General features: G+C 46.8%; 3 protein-coding genes across 4 annotated transcripts; 1 reads left to right on the top strand and 2 right to left on the bottom strand.

Annotated features, from left to right (window-relative positions):
* Positions 1-700: 700 nt before the first annotated feature.
* ANKRD66 (ankyrin repeat domain 66) lies at positions 701-10,160 on the bottom strand. Its single transcript, XM_051613446.1, has 4 exons — positions 9,840-10,160; positions 7,875-8,108; positions 5,693-5,921; positions 701-1,222 (listed from the first exon to the last, which is right to left on the bottom strand). Exons 2-4 carry the CDS (start codon positions 8,011-8,013, stop codon positions 1,030-1,032), a joined length of 561 nt encoding a protein of 186 aa, XP_051469406.1. The 5' UTR covers positions 8,014-8,108; positions 9,840-10,160; the 3' UTR covers positions 701-1,029.
* Positions 10,161-10,351: 191 nt separating this feature from the next.
* PLA2G7 (phospholipase A2 group VII) lies at positions 10,352-26,849 on the top strand. 2 transcript variants are annotated; one of them, XM_051613444.1, is made up of 11 exons: positions 10,352-10,598; positions 16,858-16,982; positions 19,209-19,359; positions 19,987-20,080; positions 20,627-20,695; positions 21,187-21,334; positions 22,767-22,880; positions 23,156-23,247; positions 24,176-24,349; positions 24,998-25,146; positions 25,507-26,849. In XM_051613444.1, the coding sequence occupies exons 1-11, from the start codon at positions 10,352-10,354 to the stop codon at positions 25,608-25,610; spliced, it is 1,467 nt and encodes a 488-aa protein (XP_051469404.1). In that variant the 3' UTR covers positions 25,611-26,849. The 2 variants fall into 2 exon arrangements, with proteins under 2 accessions (XP_051469404.1, XP_051469405.1); XM_051613445.1 differs by lacking the exon at positions 10,352-10,598 and adding an exon at positions 15,905-16,184.
* Positions 14,382-15,854, bottom strand: IMP3 (IMP U3 small nucleolar ribonucleoprotein 3). The gene has a single exon (XM_051613447.1). The coding sequence runs from the start codon at positions 15,793-15,795 to the stop codon at positions 15,238-15,240; it is 558 nt and encodes a 185-aa protein (XP_051469407.1). The 5' UTR covers positions 15,796-15,854; the 3' UTR covers positions 14,382-15,237.
* Positions 26,850-27,551: the final 702 nt, after the last annotated feature.

Below are 27,551 nucleotides of genomic sequence, written 5' to 3'. Positions count from 1 at the left end.
GAATCTAGAAAAGGGAGATGGATCAGAGAGCTGTTGATTGTGACTGTGATGCCTGACTGTCGTGGCCAGGTGCAAATGACACCTGTAACCAAGGCAGTCCTGAAGAACCAGATGTGAGTAGTGGAGGGGAAGCAGAAGGGAACGGAGGTAGATGTGAAAGGGGAGGGGAAGCGGACACATAAAAAATGTCAGAAGGCAGTGTGAATGGCTGTCCAGTGTTGGCGTGGGATGGAAAACCTTGGGTCAAATTCAAATTTTTCATGGTTGAGAAATGAAACAGCTAAAAATGTTTTTACCATGAAGAGTGTTGATGAGCATAGGGAAAGCTCAGGACCAGCTCTACAGCATTCCTATGAGCATAGACATACAAATGGCTGGGAGCACTGCTAAAAATAAGGCAGTGCTGTAACTGTCTTGGCAGTCTCAAAGTAGCCATGAGAGCATGTTTTCCTTTCTGCTGGGCCAGGAATGGTAGATAGAGGCTGCTAGACCCATGTGTCCTCTAAAAGGTCAACATCAACGTCTGCCCTTCAGCCAGAAGAAGCAACTACACCCAAACCACTCCCAAAGTGAAGAGGGAAGCTGCACCAGAGGCTATGAGCCTCTGTGGAATTCCCTGATTGACTCAGGACCAGAAACGAACAAGGGAAAGTCACAAACATCACCAGAGTGAGCACAACCACAGTTCCAGATGCTTTCATGAATCAGTTAGGAGCAAAACCATCTCCCTCTCAGACAATATGGGTAACTGCTGTCTTTTCTGTAAATGTATGCATTTCAGTAGATTAGATTATTAGATTAAACAACATCTGCAGTTTTCTGACACTTGAGATCTGATACATATGGACATGCAGACAGACAGAAGCACATCTACCTGCTCCCTATTAATGACAATATTTACAGGACACCACAAAATGCACCCTTGTGTCCGTGTGCTTCTCTTGGTCGCCCGTAATTCCCCCTGCAGATGCACCCGAGATCTGCCAGTGTCTCTGCTCTGCATTGCAACTTCTCACTGGCACCAACTAGTCAGGGCACACTGCTGTTTCCTCCTTTTTTTAATTTTTTTTTCTTTTGAGTGGAGGATGTGCAGCTCTCCTGACAACATGGCGGATTTCCCTTAAGCTCTTCTTTCTTGAGTTCCCAGTCTTCATCTCTCCAGTCTAAGGGGATTCCTTTCATTGCAGCTGTCCTTTGATAGTTTCTGCTCTCCACCTCCGCTCTGGGGAAGAAAGGAAAGAGTGGATCTTCAGGTACTGAGCACAGCACAGTCACACGACCGTTCATGAGTGGCCCATCTCCAGGACGCCTGGCCCATCTCAGGGCATCATGTATTGTCAAAACATTGTTGCCAGCAATATATGAGAAAAAGCTGAGACTCATCCCAAATCAAACAGCATTCATCACCCCAAGTGACCAGGTCAGCACCGAGAGTTGTGCTGAAGTGGGAAACCTTCAGTAAGGATCTGTGGTGAAATCAGACTTTTACCACTGACAACATAATTTTAACAACAAGAAGCTCTCAAATACTGATCTTGTGAATTTTTGTGCTGTTAAATAGACTTAAGCACATTTAATGCAGTTGCAGAGTTTATACTGCTCATTCTTATGGTTTGCTAAAATTAAAACTAGGTTAGGTAACATGGCACTAATTCTAGAAAAGTGAAAGTTCCTGTGCTCTCACAGATGTGAGGTGTGTAAATGCATTAGCAAGGCACTTCTAGTGAGGGTTGGGAGACCCCCCCTGTAGTGCTCTGTCCAGTTCTGGATCCCCCAACACAGGAAGGACATGGAGCTGTTGGAGTGAGTCCAGAGAAGGGCCACAAAGGTTTTTAGAGGGTGGGAGCACCTCTGCTGTGGAGACAGGCTGAGTTGTTCAGCCTGGAGAAGAGAAGGCTCCAGGGAGACCTTAGAGCACCTTCCAGTACCTGAGGGGGCTACAAGAAAGCTGGGGAGGGGCTTTTTACAAGGTCCTGGAATGGTAGGACAAGGGTGAATGTCTTTAAACTGAAACAAGGGAGATTTAGATGAGATATTAACAAGAAATTCTTTAGTGTGAGGGTGGTGAGACACTGGCACAGGTTGCCCAGGAATGTTGTGGCTGCCCCATCCCTGGAAGTGTTCAAGGCCAGGCTGGATGGGGCTTGGAGCCACCTGGTCCAGTGGGAGGTGTCCCTGCCCATGCAGGGGGGTTGGAACTAGATGACCTTTAAAGTCCCTTCCAAGCCAAACCATTCCATGACTCTATAGCAGGAGAGTGTTGTGCAGTTTCAATGCCTGGCACTTTGCAGAGAGGCTGGCAGCAGGCATGAGCCACAGGTCTCTGTCACCTCAGTGCCCCCCACAACTGCTCTTACAGCACCCCGGGCAAAGCTCTTCTCATGCAAAATAAACCATCTGATGCAAATTGCACATTTGTTACTCAGAAGCAGCTGTGTTTTGAAGGCTGTTTCTTTGCATGTCATGCAAACCTCAGTGAGTGTTACTGATACTCTGTAACAGAATATTCCTAATATTTACATGTTAAAAATATTTACATGCCAGTACATGTCTCATTTGCACGTTGTTGCAAATCATGCTCAGCACAGGTTCACGCAGCCAACAGCACCTGGGGGCAGACACAGTGTACAAGGATCACGGGGGTGCTAGAGAGGGCTGAACAGGGATTTAGGGGATTTGGATGCTCATATGCCTGTTTAGATTTGCATGTCAGCCCTGTGTTTGGCACAGGCTGTTATTTTTTAAATTGCCTTGTCTTCTTTTGTGTGGCAGGCAAATGTCTGAAGCTGATGGGGATGCTCTGTAACAAAATATCCCTCATATTTACATTCCAATACCACAGACACCACAAGATGAGGGCACACCTACTCTGTGCTGCACAGCATTGGTGTGCAGACACACACCCTCCATTTTCTGCCTGCAACTCACACCAGTGCTGCCCAGCTCCCACCAGAACCGTGGAGCAATGTCTGACCATGAACATCACCCCTGGGACCTTCTGCACACCTGAAGTAGAAGGTAACTATGATTATACTACAAATGCCAGTACCTCCACCTAGTTAACTCCAAGTTTGCTGATGTGAGGAGGTGAAACTGTTGCTTAAGGGTGAAGGTGAGGGTGGTTGTAAATTGTAGTAGTAAATTATAGCTTTTAAAAAATGGTTCTTGAGCTCAGTGATGAACTCTTGGATGCCCACAGGCTGTGTTATGGCTGTGAGGTGACCACAGAATCATCATAGAATGGTTTGGGTTGGAAGGGACCTTAAAGACCATCTAGTTCCAAGGCACAGGCATTCAAGGCATCTTCGCAGGTAATGAATTCTCCCAGCCATGCTCCTCAGCTGAGCCTCAAAGCTGCAAGGTGAGTCAGGCCAACACGCCGCTTTGAAAAACAAGTTTTCACCTCAGAAAACCCTCAACCTGAGTTGCTCTTGCCTGTTGCCGAGGTGGTGTCAATCATCCTGTTAATCATCCTTTCAACCCAGCCACCTCCACCAGTGCTGGCACCTCTGCGTCACCCATGGGAATCACCCATGGGCAACACCCAGACAGTTCCCCCACTCTTGCTGTCACCCCACCACCAGGGCTTGGGTGCACAGCCACATGCACAGCAAATGCTACAGCCTTGGCAGGACTTCATGGTGAGAGTAGTGCAAAAATGATGGTGTTGAATAGGTAAACAATGGCTGTAAATGATTAATCGAGGGCAACAAGCCTGCAGGACCTTTCACTCTCCTGGAAAGACAATATTTACCTGTTCTGATTTAGAAACTAAGCAAGCCAAGGTCTGAGAACAGGAGAAAGAGACAACCCTCCTCTGGAAGAAAGTGCCCCATTATCAAATAACTGGCAGATAACCCCAGAGAGGTCCTAGGTATTAAAAAACCTAATCAGCAAAGCTTAGGTATCAGCTGCTCATTTTTAAAATTGCTTTAAACTGCAGGTCTAAGGGCAATAAGAGCTAATTCTTCTGTGTGAAAGGAAGGTGGTGAGCAGTGAGGGTCTGCAGCATGTCAGCTCCATAAACAGCAAGGATTTTAGCTGTAAGGCTTCCTGGATATGAAAGGTCCCATCAGTTTCCATACAGCCAGAGCTTAGGAACAGGGACCTCTGACTCCCCTACAAAGTTTTGGGAGCTCTGTACAGGGGAATTTCGCAGAGTTTGGGGTGTCTCTTCCTATGGAAGGACACTGATGCTGTGTCAAGATAAAAGGTGGGTATGGAGTACTTCAGCAAGAACCAACAAGCTGTAGATATGCAGCAAAAGGACAGCAGTACCTACAGAAAGGATTCCGTGGAAGAACATGGAGGTACTAGGGTGTGTCCTTCACCTAGCTGGTGAAGGGTCTGGAGAACAAATCTTATGAGCAGTGACTGGAGGAACTGGGGTTGTTTAGTCTGGGCTATAGGGAGACCTCCTTGCTCTCTTCAGTCTCTTCCTCTCTTCTTGCTCTCTTTTCTCATCAGTCTCTTCTCCCAAGTTACAAGCAATAGGACAAAAGAAAATGGCTTGAAGTTGCCCCAGGGGAGGTTTAGATCAGATATTGAGAAAAATTTCTTCACTAAAAGGCTTGTCATACACTGGAGAAGGCTGCCCAGGGAAGTAGTTAAAACATCCCCAGAGGTGTTTAAAAGCCACATACATCTGGTGTTTGGGGACATGGTTTTGTGGTGACCTTGGCAGTGCTGGGTTAATGGTTGGACTTCATGATCTCAAAGGTCTTTTCCAACCAAAACAATATGATTCAACAAAGGCAGCATTTGGCAGGCTCTGGAGACCACAAACATTTGCCCAGCCACCATGCCTGATTTTGAACTTGGCAGCTCTTGTGCTGAACTGGCAAGCTGGAGAATTTGGGCTGGATATGTGTCTAGGAAAAAAACCCCATGACTTATATGGTGCCACAGCAATCTTGAGAATGTGGCAGTGGTAAAATGATGCCAGTTAAGGACTACGGTGGGACTAAATTCACAGAAAAAGTCAGGGGAGGAAAAGCCTTTGGTGCCTTCAGCATGCCTGGGTCTGGTGCATGCAGGTCTCCCAACCTGGTATTTAAGTATCAGGTAACCAGTGGGAACTACAATTTGCACTGAACAAGCAATTCAGGCTCTGGTGATCTGTCCCACTGCTTTAAAGGTATGTATGGGACACAGCTCAGACCCATATTTGCTTATCTACTACTTGGGCTTAATGGCTTTAATGGGCTTTAGGTGGAAAGGTAAGTCCCACCCTCCTATTGGTTCAGGCCTTCTACTAGACTGATTAGGGGTCTGGAGAACAGGTCTTATGAGAAGAGGCTGAGGGAGCTGGGGCTGTTCAGCCTGGAGAAGAGGAGGCTGAGGGGAGAGGTCATCACCCTCTAAAACTACCCAAAAGGAGGCTGTAGTGAGGTGGGTGTTGGCCTCTTCTCCCTGGTGACCAGTGATAGGATAAGAGGAAATGGGGCCAAGCTGCATCAGGGGAGGTTCAGGGTGGATATTAGGAAAAATTTCTTCACAGGAAGAGTGGTGAGGCCTTGGAACAGGCTGCCCAGGGAGGTGGTGGAGGCACCGTCCCTAGAGATGTTAAAAATAAGGGGTAGACATGGTGTTTCATGAGATGGTTTAATGGCTAGGGGTTGTGGGGTGGATGGCTGGACTTGCTGATCTTGAAGCTCTTTTCCAACCTTGACGATTCCATGATTCTACTCACATTTCTAAGAACCTGGAGCAGTCTCGGTGACCGTAGATTTCCGCCAGCCTCTTGGGAGTGTCACCAAAAAGGTCGGGCACATCCATGGCAGCGTGCAGGGAATGGAGGGTGCGGAGCACCCCCAGTCTCCCCGACTCAGCAGCCAAGTGAGCCGGAGTCCTTCCCACCTCGCTCCGCAGGCAATGCCGGGCGCCGTGATCCACCAGGAGCTTGACCATGTCTGATTGCCCTTGTGTTGGGCAGCAAAACAGGGAGAGAAGATGCACCTGCATTAGCCTCCACACCTTCAGGATGCAGAAGACAGTCACACACAGTTGATCATAATTCCCACAGTCATATAAGGATGGATTTCACCCACGACGCGGCTGGTTGATTTAGCAAATAAATGATAACAGAAAAGGCTGACTCCTTTTTTTCCAAACTAGACTGCTTCCAAAAAGTAAATAAATAAAAAAGCCAAACAACTCAACAATAAAATCGAAAAGTTTCTACTGATTTCTGAACAGCACATCTCAATTAGTCACTGACCAATCAGCTATTGAATATTATGTTGCTTCATTTTGGGTTTTTAGTTCAGTGCAAATAAAATTTAAACATTAAAAAAATGGAAACCTGTTAACAGCTTCACTAAAACAAACGATTGCGTGATGGGGGATAGAGAAATTACTTGTTTTCATCCATTTTCATGTTTTTCTTACTTGTGGAATTGCTTGAAGAGAAGAAAAAAAAGTTGTTTCTCCCCCACTTCACACTGCCTTTACTGAGGTAGATTGTTCCCTATGGCACTTAGGCCCGGACACCCTCTCATCATCCTTTCACAATAACCTATTAATATGGAAGTGTGGATTTTTTCAGCCATGGTTTTCAGTGCTCAACATTTTGGATTTATCACAGGTGGTCATAGCATTTATAACTCCACATTCCCCAGTTTCATGCTTTGGCAATTTACATTTTTAATTACATTACGTTTTTATATATAATGTTGATGTACATCAATGTATAGACAAAACAGCTTTTCTTAAATAGCTCAGTTCCCTTTTCTGCTTCCCAGTGAGCAATCAGAGCAGAAGTAAAGCATGGTGTCAAGAGTAAACCAGCAAATCATAAGATTTCTGAGCAAAGACAGATGCCATGATGCGAGATCCCAACATGTAACAAGCACCCTAGCACAAAGGAGTACAGGTCCAGTTTCTCATTTTACAGTGTCCAATTATACACTATATGTTGCTGCATTTCAGAGAATCACAGAAAGGCTTGGGTTGGAAAGGACCTTAGAGATCATCTAGTTCCGACCCCCCTGCATGGGCAGGGACACCTCCCACTAGACCAGGTTGCTCCAAGCCCCATCCAACCCACCCTTCAACACTTCCAGGGATGGGGCTTCCACAGCTTCACTGGGTAACCTGGGCCAGTGTCTCACCACCCTCATAGTGAACAATTTCTTCCTAATGTCTAAACTGTATCTCCCCTCCTCCAGTTTTAATCCGTTACCCCTTGTCCTCTCACTACAAGCTCTTGTAGTAAGTCCCTCCCCAGTTTTCCTGTAGGGCCCCTTCAGACACTGGAAGGCAGGTATGTGGCCTCCCTGGAGCCTTATGTTCTCCAGACTGAACAACCTCTTCTTGGGACTGCGAAGGGGTATTTGACTTTTAACAGACACTTCTGATGGTGAAGGATCAAATGGGAGCTGCAGACAGCTCTGGTCCTGTGTTGTTCATTCAACCAGGCAGGCTAAAAGGAGGGGAATGTAAAACACACTGTAAGTAGTTGGTTCTATCGGATTTGATAAATACCTGGTATAAATGCAGTGGGTTTGACTTTCTGCTCACTCATGCAGGTGTACATGAGAAACACCTCCTGCACCATATGAAGTCACCTCTTAGAAAAGAAATGTGTGGGACAAGCAGACATGCTATATGCACATAGTGTGTAAACTGCAAATTTTCATGTGACGGAAAAAAAATGTTAAAAGATCCCTCTGATGGTAAACCCATACATTATTTTGGAGGCAAATTTCCTATTTAAACTGATTTTTTTTCTCTTTTTGCTCATTAGGTACAAAATGATCAGATAGAAGCTGAGTAAAGCCAGCATGAATTGCCATCACAGCAAGACAGAATTACAATCAGCATCATCTTTTATGACACTAACACTGCAGTGAAAAAGCAGGGAGTGCTCCTACCTATTGCAGCAGCCCAGTGCAGTGGGGTCCTGTCATGCCAGTCAACATCCTTCTGGTTTGGGTCACAGCGCCCTGTCCTCAAAATCTCTTCCACCAGGTCATAGTCCCCTGAAGCCACAGCTGCATGGAGCTCTGACATGCCACACACTTCAGAAAGGTGCCTGGTAACAAGGCAATGCCATGCAGTAGGTGTTCACTGGTGTATCAGTGAATTTCTAACAGATCGAGCAGCATCTGGATTAAAAATGAGATATGCACTGTCAGAAACTAGGATTTTATTAAAAAAAAAAAAGATAAATGAGAGGAAGAAAAAAATAATTCTCTTCAAACCAGTGATCACAGACTGATGGCAATTTTTAGTTTACAGTCAGGGAAACCTGGAGCAAAGTGCAGTCCTTTATATAAAGGGCTTGTTGATAAAAGCACATTGCCTTTCTGAAGGATGTTGCTAACAAACAGCCAGTTCAGGCCACACATTTGCCACAGGTCTGTTGGTGCTCATGTACCATGGAAACTGGCTCCTCCTTTGATGATGCTGCAGATCCACTATTGGCAGTTTTACTGCAATGAAATAATTGCCTGGCCAAGTCTCTTCTGATTTTCTCTGTTGCAAAGAATCAAGCTATGTCATATTGCTTAAAAATCTAATCTCCATAGCTGTGCTTTCTGCTTTCCAGGCCCATATAACTGAGCCCCATCAAGAAATGCAAGCAGATCTTCAGCCCCTGCAAGGATGTGGATTTCCATTATTATATCTGTGCCAGTGGATATTTCCTTGCTGCTTTTCTGGCAGGGAATTTAAACAACTTGCAGGGATCACTATGGTGCCCCTGAGGATGGAAACACTGCAATATTTTCTACAATCTGTCCAAATCAATTGTAGAATACTTTTATATTCCTGAAACAACAGCTGGTCTTGAGCTAATTAGTCCAGTTCCCCTCCTAAAACAGAAGAGTTTTAGGATTTGCTCCAGCTTTTACACTGTGTTTACTTCAGGGGGTAATTTTCACAGTGTGATTGCCATGTCCATTGTGTTGGAAAGGACCAACAGTGGAGTTTGCAGAGGCCAATGTGAGGAAGATTTGCAGTGCAAGGGGCTACATCCTGGGAGCCAGGGGTGGATGGGGCCGTTTCTTTGCTCCCAGCTCCCATATACATGCCAACTAAATCCCAAATCCAGGCTGGAAAGACACACCACCATCTCCAGTCTGCTTTCTTCTAGAAAAAAAATATGAGATACAAAGGTCAGAAGGAATTACAGCCTGTTTCTGTAGGTCCCCCTAGGTGGTTGGACTGTGTAGACCAGATCCAAGAGAAAGACCCATACATGACTTCTGTTGACTCCTGCACATGTGGTAATAACAGAACATACATAATAAATTTTGCAGCTCCTCAGTGGGCCATAAAAGTATAGGCAGCTCTTGGCATGTCCCTGTTCCTTTAATCATTCATGCACCACCTCCTCATCATCATTGCTTCTCACCAACTTTAAAGAACCTGTTCCTTTAATAAACAGAGGTCTTCATAGTTGTCCTCCAAGATCTTTCATGAGCACTAACTCCATCCTGAAAATGTTAAATTTCAATGCACCCAGCTCATCACTGAGAGGAGCACTGGGCAAAAATACATGAAAAAAAAATATATCTTGGACATTTTCACACAAATTATTATTTTCCAAGGAAATGCCAATAAAATTCAAAGTTTAAATACAGAACTTAAGATCTCAAGCACCTTTGTCCTCTGCTAGTTTCAGATCATGCCTGCAAAGGGAGAGGAAGTGGACTGATCCCACCCCAAGAGCTCATCAGCTCTCCAAGGAGACAATCCATGGGTGCAGCTTCGGAAGCAATTCAGGATAAGCCAAATCTCACCCTCCCTCCCCTGCTGCCTCCCTTTCCCAGCCCCAAACCTCGTATGGCCGTTTCATCAGCTGGATCAACCAGTGGCGCACTCCGAAAACTAACCTTTTATTACTGGTGCTGGTTTTAGGGTTAATTCCCTAACTTCAGCATTATCCAGGGGGCAAACGCCGGGGTTGGGCAAACGGGGGGGCTGCAGATCCGCCTCTTCAGCAGGCACCTGCACTCGATCCGCCCCAAACCGCTCCGGAACCTGCACCCAAAAGTGCCATCAGCTGCCTTAGGGGTTGTATTTTTCTCCCCTTCTCATAAGGGCCAGAAGAAAAGATTTGGATTTTCACGGAGGGACCTTTGACTCAAAGGTGTCCCCTCCTCGCCCAGCCATGGCAGCTCCTCCGTGGGATGTTGCAACCCGGCCAGGGCGAGTCTCTCCCCGGGGATCCCGGTGCTTGACCCAGCCCTACGCCAGAGCCCTCGGCAGCGCCGGCAGAAAAGCCAGAAACCCGCAGCCAACACGCAAACAAGCCCGGATCGCAACCTGCCCCTGCCCTGCGAAGGCACAGCCCAGCATCTAAGCAGCCGTGGGGTCCTCTGGGGCGTGCAGCATTTCGGGGGGGATGGCTCCGTGCCGGAAACTTGTTTTCCAAGCCCAGGGAAGCTCTCTCCCAGGCAGACTGTCTCATCTGAAAACTAAGGCAAAGTTTGGTCCCTCCCCTTCGGGGAGAGCCCGGCAGCCGCGCTGCCCTCCTGCGGGAGCAGCCATCCCTCGCCGGGAGCCCGAGGTGCTCTGGTGGCTGAAGGGCCCGTCCTCCTCCTCTGGCCAGCAGGACAGGAGCTGGGGGCAGCCGGGACACAGCACGACAGGTACGTGGAGCTAAAGGAGGGGAAAAGGGTCTGGGGAGAGCGCGGGGAGGAGCGAGGGCAGCGCTTGGGGGCTTGGAAGGAGCTGGGTAGTTTCTGCGCAGCTCGCCGGTACTGCAGCTCCTTGGCTCCAGCCTGCGCTTCCCGAAGCTTATCCCCACTCCTCAAGGAATTGTGCTTCTTCCGCATCGTTCCTTCCAGCCTCTTATCTGGCCCCGAATCCCTGCCTGTCCCTGCAGAAGGGTGGGATTCGTGCCGGGGAAGCTGGTGGGAGGGATGCGAGGGACGTGCCCCTGCCCCGCGGCTTCCAGGGAGAAGGTGGTTTGAGTTTTCCTGCAGGGAAAAGTAACCCCCCTCCCTCTCTCAACACGGATGTGGCCGGCATCAGTGGGAAGCTGCACTCCCAGGCTGGAGCAGGGGAAACTTCGACTAGATGGAAAGGGGTGGAAATCCCAGTCAAGGGTAATCAAACTGTCTGCTTCAGGCAGCCAGCACTGGGACATGCAAAACCGAGGCAGCCTGATACATGCCCTGCTTTGGGCATGGCTTTGGACTAGATGATTTCCAGAGGTCCTTCCCAATCAAAATTTTTCTGGCTAGCAGAGGGGGGGCATAGAATGAGAGGTTCTGAGTGCTGTGCCAGCACAGCATTCACCTGCCCCAAACCTGGTGTTTGCAAGGTGGATGCCCACAATGGGACCCTGTGCCCTGGCTGCTGCTGGAGCTCGTGGGGAGAGAGGCTGGTTTTAGGACGTGTACCTCCCAGTGTGTTTTAAGCCCTGTGAGCTCAGATATAGGCAACAGGGTGGCAGACTGTAACATGAGTCAGATGAACCCATGGGGAGAACCTGCCTGTACTTTACCCCCTGACACAACCATCTGAGCCTCCACAGGAGAGCAGGTGGTGCAGGGTAGGAACTGAGGGCAGCAATGCTGTCTGGACTTGAACTTGCCAACTCTGCTGTGATTTACAGCAGCTGAGAAGCTGTTGTGACTTACTGCTGGGGACATGTGGGATGCATCTTATGGACAACTCGAGGAGGAAACTGGAGATGCTCAAACCTCCATCTCTGGCTGTTGTTAGTGGTTGGCCTCCCTTTTTTCTCTGCTTGCTGGAAGTGAAACACTTTATTTCATCAAATAAGCTAATATTAAGGTGCAGTGAAGTCATGCTTGAAGTGATCATGCAGAGAAGTGAGAGAGGGGACATTCCTGCTGGGGGAGGTACACATGGATTTAGCTCTTGAATCAATAAGCACCACAGCTTATGGGAGGATTGAACCCAAGTGCCCAAGCCACACCAAGATGTCGGAAGGAAGCAGCCTTTAAAACATGCAGTGTGCTTGTTTACTGGGGAGAAAAAATAAATGTGGCTCAGATCAGTGGAAAAATACGCATTTGCATTTCAGTGACAGGCTCAGCCATTTACACCCTGCAACACAAAAGGCATCAGTGTGAAGGACTCTCTCCTTCAGCTCCCACACATTCCTCAGGCTCAGCTCCCTCACTTTGGCAGCCTTCAAATAAAGGACAAGCCAAGGCCAGGGGAAAAAAGAAAAAAAAGAAGAAAAAAAAAAAAAGAGAAAAAGGAGGAAAAAAACTTCCTAAAACTGTAGGCTCTGGTTAAAGCTTCCTTACCACTGCCCACTATCCAAGTGAGATCCTGCTCACTGTTTGCTCTGATGGCTCCTGTGCTGCCCAAACACCCCTGCAGCACCTTCCTCTCTGTCTGGAGAAGCTGGCACCTCTCCAGCCCAAAGCTCCTGGGACAGAAACTCGTGGAGGTGGCAGAGAACAGGTTTTGTCAGGTGTGGGGGCAGCTCCCACCTGCACCATCCTCCCCCACCAGCAACTTCCCACGAGCTTCACGGAGGTGCTGAGCAGCCTGAGGAACAGCAAACCGACTTCAGAAGCTGTCAGGAAGCACAGTGACACCCACCACCACATCCAGCTGCTCTCACGTGCTTAAGCTCTCGCACTACAAGCCCCCACAGCACTGGGGGAGAGTTTGCAAGATCTGGCCCAAAAAAACCAAAACACTGGATTACCTCCTCATGCCAGCCTGCACAGACCCATGGATGCCAGTGAAGATTTATACTGACATTGCATCCAGCCTCGGGATTTAACAAAAAGCCTCTGTGTTTATTCAAGTACTGGGAAAGGCTGTGGGAGTTGCTTCCTGTGCTCTTTCAATTCCCAGCTCCTGGGCCACTGCAGGAACCACCTGGCCACAACCACAGCACGTCAGCCCTGGCAAACAAACTCAAAGCCACAAACTAAAGGCAAAACCACCATTAAGCACAAGGAAGCCATCATCTGCCTGACTGCAGAACATGGGTGTGCTGCTGCCAGATGGAACTTCCATTTTCAGCCTGAGACAACACCCTGTTTATCACACTTGAAGGGAACCCAGCTTTTGTCTGAGGCATGTCTGGACTCCAGCTCCTAAAAATTCAGGAGCAGGGCACTCATCCCAGGTCTCAGCTACTGTACAACTAGAAAGGCTGCAGAATTCCAGACTTAAAATGCACACAGACATATAAACACACATTATATTTCTTAGAAAGAACATAAAAACCGTATTTTTGAGACCACAGGAAGAGAGCTGGGGTGACAGATGCTGTTATCTCACAGTATCTGTGAAGAAATCAATTCCCACTGCTTAATTGAACAGCCTACAGGGTTTTCTCTTCTGCTACAAAACATGCTGGAAGTGCAGAGATAAATGATGAAAACTTGGTTTAGAGCAAAAAGAACAAGCTGATTATATAAGCTACTGACACTAGCAGCCCCCCAAACACCCTCTGTGCAACAGGTTCAAGGTTTCCTTTTCTGGTGCTCCTTCCATGGCTGGGCAAACTGGGCAGAGCAGCAGTTTAGCATCTGAGTAGTAAAATGCCCTGGACAGGGCATGTCACTGTGCTGTTATTTAAATTCCCCCAAAAGAGTAAAGCAGAGCAAATGCCCCATTTTTACCTGTACCTTCTGAATTATTAGGGGTCTTCCAAATTTACCAAGAGATAATGACCTTGTTCTAAGTGAAAGCTGGAAAGGTGTTTAAGAAAGTCATGCTTCAGGTGCAAAATGTCTTTTCAGTCAGCATTTCTTAATATAATTACAGTGCATGCTCGGAGGAAAAAGGTGGTTAAGGTGTTACAGGTGATGTTTTACTGAAATAAATTCAAATATGAACAGGAGTAGTTCACAGGATAAGCAAAGGGGTTTCCCCACCTCCTTTATGTGCTCTTCTTAATACCTATTATTGCTTAAAAAAAGTTAATGCTTTGCTAAATACATTTGGCTGATGAGATTGGTAGGAATTTCTACATCTAGTTTTGTTTTTTAAAACACACCATCATATTTGATGAGTTTCTGGTCATTCAATACCCCTAAAACACCCCTCACTTGAACATCTCTCCTGTTCAGAAAAGCCACACTAAAGCATCCAGACCTGGAGCTGTGGCTGCAGCTGAACTCCAGCCCTTTGGGCTTGGGATGGGCAGTCACAGCTCTGCTCCTAAATCTACTGCTAAATGCTTCCCTAGCCCTGGGTAAGGGGAAAAGAAAAAAAAAAAAAAGGCATTTCTAGCAAAAAACACTTTATAACTCAGTAATAATCTAGTAGCTATCAAAAAAACCCCCAACAAACCCAGCAGCCAGAAACAAAAACCAACATTACATAGAAGTGACATTAAAAAAGTTGTGCAAGATGACAAGCAGAGCTTGCTGGAATATTTAAAAATCAGAAGAAACTCTCAGAGAACTTACATCACAAAATGGCACACGTTTCTTTAGCAACTTAAAACAACTGCTTTATTTTTTATTTCTGCTCTTTATTTCAAAGGGGAGTAAAGTTCCCAACAGCCCCAGAAGGCCTGAGGTCCCCCTCAGGTACTGATTTTTGTTTGGCTTATTAATGCCCAAGTCCCCCCCAGATGTGCAGCGATGGCGAGGAGAAGCTTTGCTCCAGTGGCTCCCCAGTTAGATCCTGCTCTGCAAATTATGCCTAATTATCAGCAAAGATATTAACTCAGAGTATCCAACTTCCCTTTACAACTTTAAAAAAGAAGAATAATAATCTGGTTTTGGCTAAAAGTTTTACAGTTCCAGCAATGCAGTAGTGGGTGTTCCTTGGTTACTGCTGACCCCAAACAAGCCCTGCATTTCCCCCATGTGCACGTTCCTGGGTGTCCAGCTCTGCTGACCACACACCCAGCAGCTGCAGCAGGAACCGGCCGGGCAACCTCTCCGAAGTGCAGCAGCGAAGCTGCCAAACTCAGTCCTTAAAACAGCCACCCAGCCAGAGGTACAACCCCTGCCAGCAGCTATTATTAGCAGCCGAGCGATCAGGCAGGAGACCTTCCCAAGCGCTTTCACTTTACGGGATGGAAGTTGGATGGAGCTGGGCTCTCGGGTGTTTTCTTGGAGCAACGGATGTGGAAGGGACGTTTCTCCACGTGGATCAATGGCGTTGTTAGCGGTTCAGGGGAGCTCGGAGCTGGGCAACACTTCACCAGAAGCACGTTTCCTCCCTCCCAGGTGTGTTGGGAGGGGGGTGAGCACCCGATGGCGGCAGCGTCCGCGGCTCTCCCGTCCCGCGTTCCTTCCCGAGGGGCAGAGCAGGGGCAGGGCGAGGCCACCCTTAGGCAGCCAGGTCGAAGTCGTCGCGCTCCTGGTTGTAGTCCAGCACCTTCTGCCGGAGCCGAGAAGCGTCCACCCAGGTGATGAAGTCCTCGACGGCGCGGGGGACGAGGAGCGCGGGGTCGGTCACCACCTCGGGCCCCACGCGGACGTGCCCCTGCTCCACGAAAGTGACCGCGTGGCGCAGGTCCTGGGCCATCCGCAGCTTCACCAGCAGGCAGGGCAGGCGCCGGCGGCAGAAGGCGGCGGCCGAGAGGCTCTCGCAGACGGCCAGCGAGCGCCGGCTGCTCACCAGCCCCAGCCCGTGCAGCTTCTCCAGCAGCGCGGCGGCGCAGCGGGCGCGGAAAGCGGCGCTGGCCGGGCCCAGGTCGCGGAGGCGGCGGGTCAAGGCGCGCACGCTGCGGGCCAGCGCCTTGTACTGCACGTAGTCCTCCCGCCGAGCCAGCCGGTAGCGCCGCACAGCCCTCACCTCGGCCAGGCTCCCCGCCGCCGCCTCCCAGCTCACCAGCTCCAGCCGCCGCAGCAGCTTCTGCTCGTGGTACTTCAGCTTCCGCACCATCTTGCACAGATCGAAAACCAACCCCCCCCCCCTGCCCCGCCAGCTCCGCCCCGCCGGGCACCGACCGCCCTTTCCGGGGAGGAGCGGCTCCCGCTCCGCACGGGCACTTCCCGGACGGCGCGTCCCGCCCCGGCTGCTCCCCCTGCCCGGGGGGCCGGGCTGGGCTGGGCGGCCGAAGGAGGAGCCGGCCCGCCGAGCCCCTGCTGCGGGTTTTAGGATGGCCTGGGGTCTCCTCCAGGCTGTGGGGAGTGAGGAAGACGCTGCCGACCAAGCCCGGCGCGGGGGGCCGGGAATGCCGCTCCCCCCCGCTGCCTAGGCTGGGATGCGGCGGCTTCTCCCGGCGCTCCCCGGCTCCCTGGGGCGAGCCTGGCTCCGAGCTGTCACCTCAGGTACAGGCCGGGGACGCTCAGAGCTTCCCAGCAACTGGTTTTAACTTTTCTCTCCCGAGGGATCAAATCCAGGCTTCGTCATTTCGCTTGGGAAAAAAAAAAATACAACAACAACAAAACGAAAACGGCTACGGCGTTGGTTTTCTCCGCGATTTCTTCTCCTCCTCTCCCAGATGCGTAGGGCGGTCTTGTGGTACGGAGGAGCTGCAGAAACGTCCCTCGCTGCCGCTCCTGCGGGAAGGAGCAGCTCTGCGTCATAGGCGGGCAGGGCGGGAGCTGCCTGCTCCTCTGCAGCTCGCCGCTCTTCGGCCGGAGCTTCCCGCTTGCTGCCCAGGCAGGGCTCCTGCTGCTGCCCAGGCAGGGCTCCTGCTGCTGCCCCGCGCTGCAGCACCGCAGCCTCCCGAAAGGGCCCCCCCCCCCCTCCCCCGGCCCGTTCCCTCCCTTCCCTGCCTCTCTGTCCAGCGCACGGTGTTGCCTGATCCTTGGGATTCAGGACATACCGCGTCCCATAGCGGACAGGCCAGGTCGGTGGGGTGGGAGTTCAGGTCTCTTCATTCTCCGAAGCGGCTTCAGCCGTGGGTGTTCTGCTCCCGGACCTTCCGACGCGCTGGACTTAGTTTCAGGCACTGCGGGCCGTGGCAGTCTCTTGATTCGCTCTGTGTTTTTCCCCCAGGTTTGTCAGTGAAGGCGCCGATGGAAACGGGGAGCAGCAGCACTGAGAAGTTTTACAGGATCCCTGAAGGAAAGGGGCCGCACCCGGTTGGGTGTACGGACTTGATGACAGAAAATGCAGTTGAGGTAAAGACCTCGGTTCTTGCTCCTTTCAATTGAAGCTTGTAGTGAAAGAACGTGCTGTAGTTTTACAGGTGAATCAAGCAGGAGGTCTTCTCTGTGTGCAGGGATGCTCCACAGCTGACACTCACAGCTGAGCTTTCTATCCTCCCATCCCCATCTAGGATGTGTACTGGGCAGAGTTCAGGAATTATGAGGTGTCTCCAGGAGCTGGTTCAATCTACCAGATGGGTGCAACATGCAAGCCTTCCCCAGGGTTACTTCCTCCTGAGATCCCAGCTTTCCTGATTCCCCCTACACAAGATACTGCAGAGAAACTGCATCCTGCCAGGACCTGTGGGGTTCCTCCTGTCCTCCCCACTGCTCCCTCCTGCATTGGGCTCCTGGGGAGTCTCCACACATGGTCCCCATGACTGTAACTGTTCTCTTCACAAAGATCCCAATAGGATTTGGCAGGGTTGGGTGATGAGGGTAGGTAACATGTCAGCTGCAGGGTAAAGCAGGAGATGTCTCCTCAAAATTCTGTCTATCAGCAAAAGAACAGGATGTCAGTTCTGTAAGTGGTTGGTACAGAGAGAAGCCACTGTAAGAAGATGGGAATGGTAAATAGCCAGCTGAAGATCTGGTATATGGGTTTCCATTTCCAATCCTCTTGTTTTTTAATTCTCCTGTGAGAATATGCCTGCATTTACACTGTGTGTTCACTGTGCAGGCTGGCTGGGTGTAGTGGAACTTGTGACCTGTTTGTAGTGGTTATTCATGTTTTCCTTTACTGAGCTTAATCTGTGTTAGCAAAAGGAAGAACTAGTTTATCTTTGCAATCAGCCTATGTTTTTCTTAGATAAGAATCTGTATAATAAAGCTCTTTTGGGCATAGATAATGAACCTCTTTCCTTTTCCTGTAAGCAGTTAAGTAACCTGAGAAGGTTCACAGGGACTATTCTGGGATCAAATTTTACCAGTTTGGTGAAGGTTTGATGCTTTTTCCCTTAATGACCTTTGTGTCAAAGGTTGATTTAAGTTTGATGAGTAAATAGGAACAAGCTTAATTAAACAAGCTTTTAGTGTAGATTGGGTACAAAACTGACAATCAGTGTTCAAGAAACCCAACTTTATTTCAAAGCTTGTATTCTTTTTGACCCTAGACTTAAACTAGTTAGAAGTACAGTTGGAGAAAGACAGTGAATTTGAATAGTGTGTCACAAATTTCCTTACAAACGAGGAAGTGAGAATGCAGACTGCAAACGGTTCATCTGCCAGGACATCTGTTTCAAGGTGTGCTGTTGGCACATTGGTGCTCTCTGTGTAGGAGGAATACTGGCAAGGGGGCTGTGGAAGGTCCACATGAATGTGGAAAGCTGGAGTAGTTTCCTAGAAGATGTGCAGTTCCAGATAGTAAGAGAAGATCCGAACTGATGGTAAGAAATAGAGGCAGATAAAACACAGGTTAACAAAATAGCATTTAGAAAGATGGACCACTATAGAATTGCAAAAATCTTGATAAGGAGAGAATAATATATTGCTCTCCTTTGCTGGGCAGTTGCCCAAGAGCTTTTCTAGCAGCCTTTTGCTCAGTTTAGCCAGGAACACTGTAGCCACATGGACACCATGCCCCTGACTCTACCTGCATCTCCTCTGCTGGACCACACTTCCAGAATCTAGTCTGAGGGTGAAGTTTGTCTTGCTAACCCAGTGGAAAAATACACTTCTAGGAGGGTCCATTTTCCCACCTGGTTTAGGAACCTGAATTGGGCCAGTAACAAATCCATGGGATGCACTGGTGCAAAGTGATGACAGCTCCTAGCTGTCACAATCACCCCTGTCAAACTGATCAAATTGCATCATTGTACCATTCCCCAAAGGGAGGCATAATGAGGAAGATCAAGAAAAGATCCAGGATAATAAGTAGAGCAATCAGGTAGTGAATGTTTGATATTATTAACTTAATTCTATCAAGTATTTTGAATTAGCCATAGGCTAACCTAGAGAAGGTGATGTGCATCTCTACCTGGATGTCAAGAGTCATGCTACTTTAAATTCATTGCAGGGACAAAAAGATAGTGGCATCAAAGCCTGGATAGCATAATAATTTTCTCTTGAGATTCTCTTCATTCTCTTGAGCTGACATTCTTGCATCTGAAACTCTTGACATAAATGTATTTGTCTTCCTTTTTCTCTGCCATGTATCAATAAATATCAATCTTCCTTGTTTCCACCCCCCACTCATTCCAGGGAAGCTTCTTGCGCCTGTATTATCCATCATGCGATGCCACCAATAATGAAGAGGCACCATGGATTCCAGATAAGGAATACTATCAGGGACTCTCTGACTTCCTCAATATGTACCGAATTGTAGGAGAAAGGCTTTTCCAGTACTATGTTGGTAAGACTGGTTCTGGTTTTATTCCTTGAGTGGTGCAAGGGCATGAGCTCTGTATGCGGGTCATTGCCTCCCTGCTCTGTAAGAAGTGTGTTAATGCTGCAGGACTGAAGAAGTAGTTTCTCCTGAGGGAGTGTGTGTGCTTGGGAAGGGTTTATGTGGCAATGCTGAATGTGACTCAGGCAGATCTGCTGTCCCTGACTGCTATGAGTAGGAGTGTCTGGGCATTTTGCTCTAGGAGGGGCTTGGCTAAACTACAGGTCTGTCTTGGGGTTTAAATCCCACAAGGAAATGTGCAAATGTACAAAGGTCAGAGAGATTCTAAAGTCGGAATACCAAACAAGATTTGGATGCCTAACTGTTCTTGAAAATCTGTTTCTGTGGGGCTTAAGAGGCCTTGTGCTAGGCTGTGGATGGGAAGAGGAGAAGGAAAGTAAATTTGCCAAGTAGAAAGTATTTTCAGAATCGGATCCTTATTTGTCTTCTGCATTTTCAGGATGAGCTTTAGTACCTTATCTTCAGATGACCACTCTGAAATCAGTGGTCACCAGACTCTTGGGATCTCTCCCACAGAAATAAATACTTTCTCTCCTTTCAGTAGTAATGACGTTCACTTTGATTTTTATCTAGGTTCAGTGACGTGTCCTGCAAAGTCAAATGCTCCTTTTAAGCCGGGAGAGAAATACCCACTCCTCATTTTTTCCCATGGACTTGGAGCTTTCCGGTAATTGTGCAGTTTGTTGACAAAGTGGTTTTGTTGTATATGGAGGCAGGAGTCTCCCAAGGATGATTCTGAACAGATTTCCAGTAAGGGGTTGAGATCCCTGTGAAGTTGAAACAGAGTTGAAGAACAGGCTGCTGTGTATCAGCATGCCTTCACTAAAAGCAACAGCAGTAAATAACAGCAGGCTTGATGCATTTATTTGGGTTTTCCCTTTGTATTTTAGGGGTGAAGGGATTTACTGATCCATAAGCCCATTGTGAAGATGAGCTAGTTGATTTTTGGAAAGCTGTTTGAAAGTGTCATATATGCTACTTTAAAAAAAATCATTAGCATTTTTCCTTCTGAACAGAAAAACAGTAACAGGGTTTTGTGGACAGGCTTTGGTGGCTGGCACACAAAAACTTGCTCCACTGGCTAGCAAATCCAAACAGAAGAAACACCAGGTGGGCACTAGCACATAGGTGGTGGGGTCAACATTTAAAGAGCAGTGGAATTGAAATAATTATGCATGCAGGTCTCTCAGCAGAGTGTGGTTTTTCATTGCAGGACAATCTATTCTGCTATTTGCATAGAGATGGCTTCCCAGGGCTTTGTAGTGGCTGCTGTGGAGCACAGGTGTGTATACTGCACATTTCTGAGTTCTGATAGAAGAAACTTTCTCACATTGAATAGAATGTTATTAATGGTTAAGAACTTACATTTATTGTAAAGAAGAACTTGGGATATTTTTAAAAAGAAAACCCAATATATCTCCTTCAGCCCTGCCCACACCCTGTTTGTTTCTCTAGCTCACCTCTTATCTAAGCAAAGGGGCTTTGCTTAGATAAGCCCTTGAATGAAAAATCCCACAATATTTATCACTTGTGATTCTTCAGGCACATTATTTTTCTCTCTCTTAGTGTTAGAACCTGAAGAGCAGAAAGGAGGTGGGAGTTTTGGTGGGTTTATTGCATTATTTAGAATGTCTGTCTACACTCAGCTGTGATTGCAGCAACACTGGTTGGTAGATGGATCTCTTGAGATAAGTGAAATCGAACACTTCTGCTGACTTCATCCCAAACCAAATGGAATACGTCTCCAGAATAATTTTTTTGTTGATACTACAGAGATGAATCTGCTTCAGCAACTTACTACTGTAAAAAAAGGTCTGTTACTGAACTACAGGAAGAGTCTACATCAGTCATGGAGAAGGAGTGGATCTACTACAGGAAACTAAAAACCGGGGAGGAGGAGCGGTGTTTGCGCCACAAGCAGGTACCCATCCTGGCTCTGGGCTCTAGGAAGTGAGGCAGGAGTGGTGTGGTTAGGACTAACAAGCAGGCCTTTTCCCTTGGGCCTTGTCTGCAGTCTTCTGCCGTGGCTCAGGGGATAGATAAAAGTCCATCAAGTCCCATGTTCCTGAAGATAGTAAAGCCAGCAACAGCTTTCTTCAGAGCATAAACTACTTCATCAACAAGGCTTTCTGATGAAGTTGCATGTCAAGCCTAGTCAGCTGTTTCTCCTCTGGTTCCACACAACTTTCTGCTTTCTTCTCTGTTTTCACACTTGCTGCCCTGCCCAGTCTTTAAGTGACAGAGAGTTGAATTCAAATGTTTGTGTGGCCTTGGGCTTGCTTCAGCTTTTGTTTACTGTCAGATCCCAAGGTGAATCATGGCTGCTCCACTTCAGTCCACTTTAATGTGGTTTATAGGAATGTACACAATGTACACAGACTTCCTGACCGTAAGTAGCACCCGTGTTAGATATGATAAGGCCATACTGATGAGCTCCTCCAAGCATAGACTTGACCTTTAAAATATGGGAGTGTTTTCTTCCAGCTAATGCAGACTCAGAGAGGTGGTTTTCTTTTATCTCCCTGGGCTATACAGGCAGCAGCACAAGTGTCATTTCCTGTGTGCGTACAACATCCTGCTTATGACCCTAAATACATAATGTCTGAACTTGCAGATAACCTCAGAAGCTGTTGCCTGCAAATTTCACTACAAGAGAAATCAGGAGATAGAGATTTATTTGAAATCCAGTGGTGCACAGACACCTTGCTGGCTGCCTACACACTGGGGTTCCCAAGGATGCTTCTGTTCCTTGGTTCTTCTTGAAATTTTACGAAAATAGCAAAATCAAAGCCACTTCTTACACTGAACAATGAAAACCTTTATTTGCAACAGCTTTCCTACAGTTTTCAAGAATGTATATAAAACAGGAAGGGCTTGGCACTTTTGTTTTTTGGGGTTTATCCAGTGTAAAGACAGTTTCAAAACTATTGTGCAGATGGGGTAAGTGATGTAATAATATTTGCTCATCAAATTGAGCATGAGGAGGAGCAGCAAGTTAGCCTTCTTTGTCGTTGTGTAACTTTTAAGACTTTGCACATCCCAGCAACCCCTTCTCCAAGTCATGACAAAACAAGGGAGTTGGAAGCCTTTGATGCAGGGGTAAATTGCTCTGTGTGCAGAGGATCTATGCAAGAGCTTCAACTCTGTATCTCCCAAAGTCAGTTTTGTTGTTGGTCAGACCTCATCAGAATTCTGTTTTACAGATGCATTCCACAGTTCAGACTAGTGATTAACATATCAGACACTTAGGGGGGAAAAAATCTGAATAAATCTTCTATCCAAAGGGCCAGGAAGCCTAGTAGTGGTCTGAGAATTCCTTCCACTGCTCTGCCCCAACTTCTCTTTCTCCCCAGGTGCAGCAGAGGGCACAGGAGTGTATCAAAGCTCTCAACCTCATTCTTAAAATCAATTCAGGAGAGGAAATAACAAACGTACTAAATTCAGACTTCAACTGGAATAGCCTAAAGGTGAGTGAAAGGGGATGACTGCATTTTGTTAAACACATAGTAATGCTTCTGGTTTCCTTCTTCCTTTCTAAACTGGTTCCTGTAAACTATTCTGAAGATCACACTGTAGCTCTGAACGTATTCTTAGGTTGTCCCAAGCTGGATAGATAGTAATGGAGCTGAAATGGTGCCCTTCCTACTTCAGTAAGATCTATTGCCTATTATTCCCTTAAAAAAAAAAAAAAAAAAAAGTTTGGGAAAGAAAGTCTCTTATAGCACCTGGATTTTTTTGACAGGATTCTGTTGATACTAGCAGAATAGCTGTGATGGGACACTCTTTTGGTGGTGCTACAGTTATTGAGAGTCTCAGCAAAGAAAAAAGATTCAGGTAAGTATGCAAAACAAGGCAAGAGATGTTTGGCACTTAAAGAGGTCTGGAGCAGAGGACAGAATCACAGAGTCACAAAGTGGTTAGGGTTTGAAGGGACCTCTGAAGATGATGTAGTCCACTCCCCCTGCTAGAGCAAGATCACCTACAGCAGATCACACAGGAAGACATCCAGATGGGTTTTGAATGTGTCCAGAGGAGACTCCACAGCCCCTCTGGGCAGCCTGTTCCAGTGCTCTGTTACCTTCACAGTAAAGTTTGTCCTTACATTTAGGTTGAACCTCCTATGCTCCAGCTTGTGTCCATTTCCCCTTGTCTTGTCATTGGACACTGCTGAAGAGACTGGACCCATCCTCCTGACTCCTGCCCTTTAGATATTTTAAGTATTTATGAGATCCCCCTTCAGTCTCCTCCAGGCTAAGCAGATCCAGCCTGTCCTCAGGGCAGGTGCTCCATTCCTCTAAACAGCTTTGTGGCCCTGCACTGGATTCTTTGCAGTAGTTCCTTTATGAACTGGGGAGCCCAGAACTGGATGTTTCCTGAGATCCCCCAACTACTAATTAGCTCTTGAAGAAAAGTTTTGTTTCCCACAGCATCTCTTACTGTTTTCTCAAGTCATGCTTCTTTCAACTGCAGGGATGTGGTGTAACATGATAAATGCATCATATGATGTTATGATACTGTGGGACCTTGCAGAAGCTCCTCTGCCCAGCTGCACCTGGCAGTGGAAACCAACAAATGCAATAATGGATGATTTCTCTTGTCCCAGAGTAGAAATAATTTTGAAACAAAATGATTCATTAACCTGTTTACTTGCTCAGTGTCACAGAGAGTTTCTCTTTCCCATGTCTCCTGCAAATCTAAGCAGGCTGAGAACTTTCATCCAAAGCTTTCTGCTTCTGTGACCATATCCAGTTGTTTTTGACAGGTGTGGCATTGCCCTTGATGCATGGATGCTCCCTGTAGGTGATGACATTTACCAAAACAGCATCCAGCAACCGCTGCTTTTCATCAACTCTGAAAAATTCCAGTGGGCCGATAATATCTTAAAGATGAAGCAGCTCAGCTCCAATGACACAAACAAGAAAATGATCACTATCAAGTAAGTGTCCAGGGCCCATCATTTCTATTGTTGAAGATGAATCTTTACCATCTTGTTGGAGCTGTTCAGTCACAAGTAACTGCAGAAAGACAGGTGGTCACTGCTTCCTCGTGGCCCAGGTTTTCATGGGATGTTTGAATTAGCAGTAGGTCCCCCACAGTGGAGACAGAGACTTCTCCCAAAGCAGCCAGTAACCCTAAGTTGAAGATACTCCAAGGTGTGCATTCCTGCCTGGGGACACAAGCTTTGCTCTGGGCCTCATGCACTGTCTGTGTTTGAACACTTTAAACAGCCTTCTGGGTGCAGTTACACACTCGCCTGGTGACAGCACTGCGTACCAGGGAGCCAGCTGGCTCTCTAATCCACCCTGTTCTCAGAGCAGAGACACAGCTTGAAACTTTGCCAAGCCTGTTCTTTATTGCTGTTGCAATTACAGTGTCTAAGCATGTACAAAACTTCCTCCCTTCTGTGGTTAGGACAGAATTTACTGCTAATCTTGCATGCTCGTGAGATTAACCTGTTTCATCTTTTTCTGCTAAAGAAGACACCATAAAGTGTGTGACTTTGAGTAAGTCTGTACAACCCATGGCATCTTTTAACCAGACGACTGCATTCTTACAAGGCTGTTAATAATTGGTATCTTTGCAGGGGGTCAGTACATCAGAGCTTTCCTGACTTTACCTTTGTGAGTGGAGAAATTATTGGAAGATTTTTCAAATTAAAAGGAGAAATAGATCCAAATGAAGCAATTGATATAAGCAATCATGCTTCATTAGCCTTCCTGCAGAAACATTTGAGTAAGTATCTGTTTACATCAAAGTGTGAAGTTAAATTAATACTTAATTCCTATGAAGCTCTGTATATATCCATTCTGTTTAGAACAAGATAGTCAGAAAAAATTTAGGAAAAAACAGTCAGACCCATTTTCTAGAATTTTGTTGGCTACTTTAGTATTCTAAAATTTGGAGGAAGAACATTACAGTTTTGTTTCAATACATAAAAAACTTGTAGTGTCATTTTTCCCTCCTTAAAACATCATGCTTCCCCTGCTTTGCCATGTTGATCAACTCTCCTATAATTTCATTTTCCAATGTAGCTTTACAGAAAGCTCACCATTTATTCATTACCACTTGGGTTTTCTTTCCCCAATTTTGTAGGTCTTAAGAAGGATTTTGAAAAGTGGGATTCTCTTGTGGATGGCATAGGACCCAATGTTATTCCTGGTACCAATATTGACTTATCTCCAGCTGAACCTGAGTAAAGAATACAAGGAAGTACTGAAAATGCTTCGGACATCAGGACACTAATGTTGGCCAGATAAGACTCAGACTTGTAATAGCATTGGCCACTTACACAGCTTTTGGGGTGTGGAACAACAGTAACCACAAAGATAAAGGCATTAGGTTGTATTATCATGAAAATGTACAGAGGTTGTAGTTGAAACGAGTCAGTTGGATTTTCTGAAATACTGTAAAAGAGTAACTTCTGCTTTATAGGCAGCTGGGGGAAAACCACTTATGGTAATTTAAATGCTCTTTCTGTTTTTGACTCAGAATCAAATTGGCAGAGAGAGATAAAAGCTCCAAGGAAGTCAACTAAAGTTCTGCTTACCAAGCTTTAAGTCAGTTTGTATCCAGCAAGCCTTTTTTGCAGTGTTAAAAAAAAATTACAAAATCTTTGTTGTTAAACTACTTAGTATTTCAGCTGTGCTCTGGACAACAGTTGAGAGTTGGAGCAGGTTATTCCTCCTTCTAGTCAGAGAGGTGCCAATGGAAGGTCTTCAAAACTTCTGTTTTTAAAAAACTACAGGAATAGTTTAAGGTAACAGCAGATAAAGTTGTTTGTTCAGACACAGAACTTTGGATATGAACTCAATCCACTTCCATGTGATATCCATGTTTGCTGCCATACTTAGAGGATGTTTCCATTCCAAAAGCTGCTGAAATGGTCACTCTTTTTGTAGCAACTGTAATTCCCCTTAGGCTCAGCTCCAAGTAGTGCCTCTCCTGTGTATCTCTGTATTATCACTGTCAGTCATACTGTTGTAGGTGAAAATGCAGAAGAGATATGTCACTTCTACCATGCCCTTTAAAAAGGAGTATGTAAGCATTGCTTGATCATTTTGATGAATTTCATGGTTGCAAAACTCTCCAGGCACGTGTCATTGTCCAGGTACTAGCATTGCTGTCTGTATCTGTCAGTAGAAGCAGTTGACTGTGTGGTTGGCTAAAGGCAGCTCCGACTTTTAGAGCCAAACTCTTTGAAGCTGCCACATGGAAGGGTAACTTCTACATGGGTAAGCTTTGCAAAAAGGGGAATAATTCTAACTGTGGCCTATTTGTTTCAAAATCAGGCTACAGACAACACAACTGAGGCAAGGAGAACAAGCAAAGTAGTTAATAGTGTAATTCAGTATTTCTGTAATCTGATTTTAACATGAGATTGCAACGACATCTAAGACCTGTTTGTTTCAGAATTTAATTAAATTCTCTGCATCCTACCATCACTTGTTGTCTCTGTTAAGGGAATCAACATGCAGATGTTTCTCTTCTAACACTTGAAATCTACTGTCCTACTTAGCCAGACTATTACATTGTCAGAAATCTTGGGTTCCTGCAGCATGAAAATCCATAGCCTCTAAGAGGAGAAGAACCTATGCTATACAGGAGCATGGAACAGGAGTGGAAAACAGAAAACCCTTTACAACACATGAGGAGAATAAACTACCCTGTCTAACTGGATTTTATTAAAGCCTTTGACACTGCCTCCCACAACATTCTCCTAGAGAAGCTGGTGGCTCATGGCATAGACAAGTGTGCTTTATCAATATTTTTATCAATTATTTGGATGAGGGGATCAAGTGCACCCTCAGCAAGTTTGCAGATGACACCAAGTGGAACGGAAGTGTTGAGTGCTTGAGGGTTGAAGGCTCTACAGAAGTCTGGACAGGCTGAATCAAGGGGCTGGGGCCAGTTGTATAAGGCCAAGTACCAGGACCTGCATTTCAGTCACAACAACCCCATGCAACACTACAGGCTTGGGGAAGAGTGGCTGGAAAAGGACCTGGGGGTGTTGGTCGACACCCAGCTGAATATGAGCCAGCAGAGTGCCCACGTGGCCAAGAAGGCCACCAGCATCCTGGCTTGTATCAGGAATAGTGTGGCCAGAAGGAAAAGGGATTGTGACCCTGTACTCATCACTG

This window comes from Apus apus, chromosome 3 (assembly GCF_020740795.1).
Source record: "Apus apus isolate bApuApu2 chromosome 3, bApuApu2.pri.cur, whole genome shotgun sequence".
NCBI lineage: Eukaryota > Metazoa > Chordata > Aves > Apodiformes > Apodidae > Apus > Apus apus.
Note: the sequence above shows the minus strand (reverse complement) of the source record. Positions and strands in the feature narration are given on the sequence as shown.

Coding starts and splice junctions, on each gene's coding strand:
- PLA2G7 (XM_051613444.1), top strand. CDS start 10,352: ATGGCTCCGTGCCGGAAACTTGTTTTCCAAGCCCAGGGAAGCTCTCTC. Junction 16,983..19,208: donor TGACAGAAAATGCAGTTGAG/GTAAAGACCTCG, acceptor CACTCATTCCAG/GGAAGCTTCTTGCGCCTGTA. Junction 23,248..24,175: donor AGCAAAGAAAAAAGATTCAG/GTAAGTATGCAA, acceptor TGTTTTTGACAG/GTGTGGCATTGCCCTTGATG.
- IMP3 (XM_051613447.1), bottom strand. CDS start 15,795: ATGGTGCGGAAGCTGAAGTACCACGAGCAGAAGCTGCTGCGGCGGCTG.
- ANKRD66 (XM_051613446.1), bottom strand. CDS start 8,013: ATGTCAGAGCTCCATGCAGCTGTGGCTTCAGGGGACTATGACCTGGTG. Junction 5,922..7,874: donor GCACTGGGCTGCTGCAATAG/GTAGGAGCACTC, acceptor GCCCAACACAAG/GGCAATCAGACATGGTCAAG. Junction 1,223..5,692: donor TGCTCCAGGTTCTTAGAAAT/GTGAGTAGAATC, acceptor TTTCTTCCCCAG/AGCGGAGGTGGAGAGCAGAA.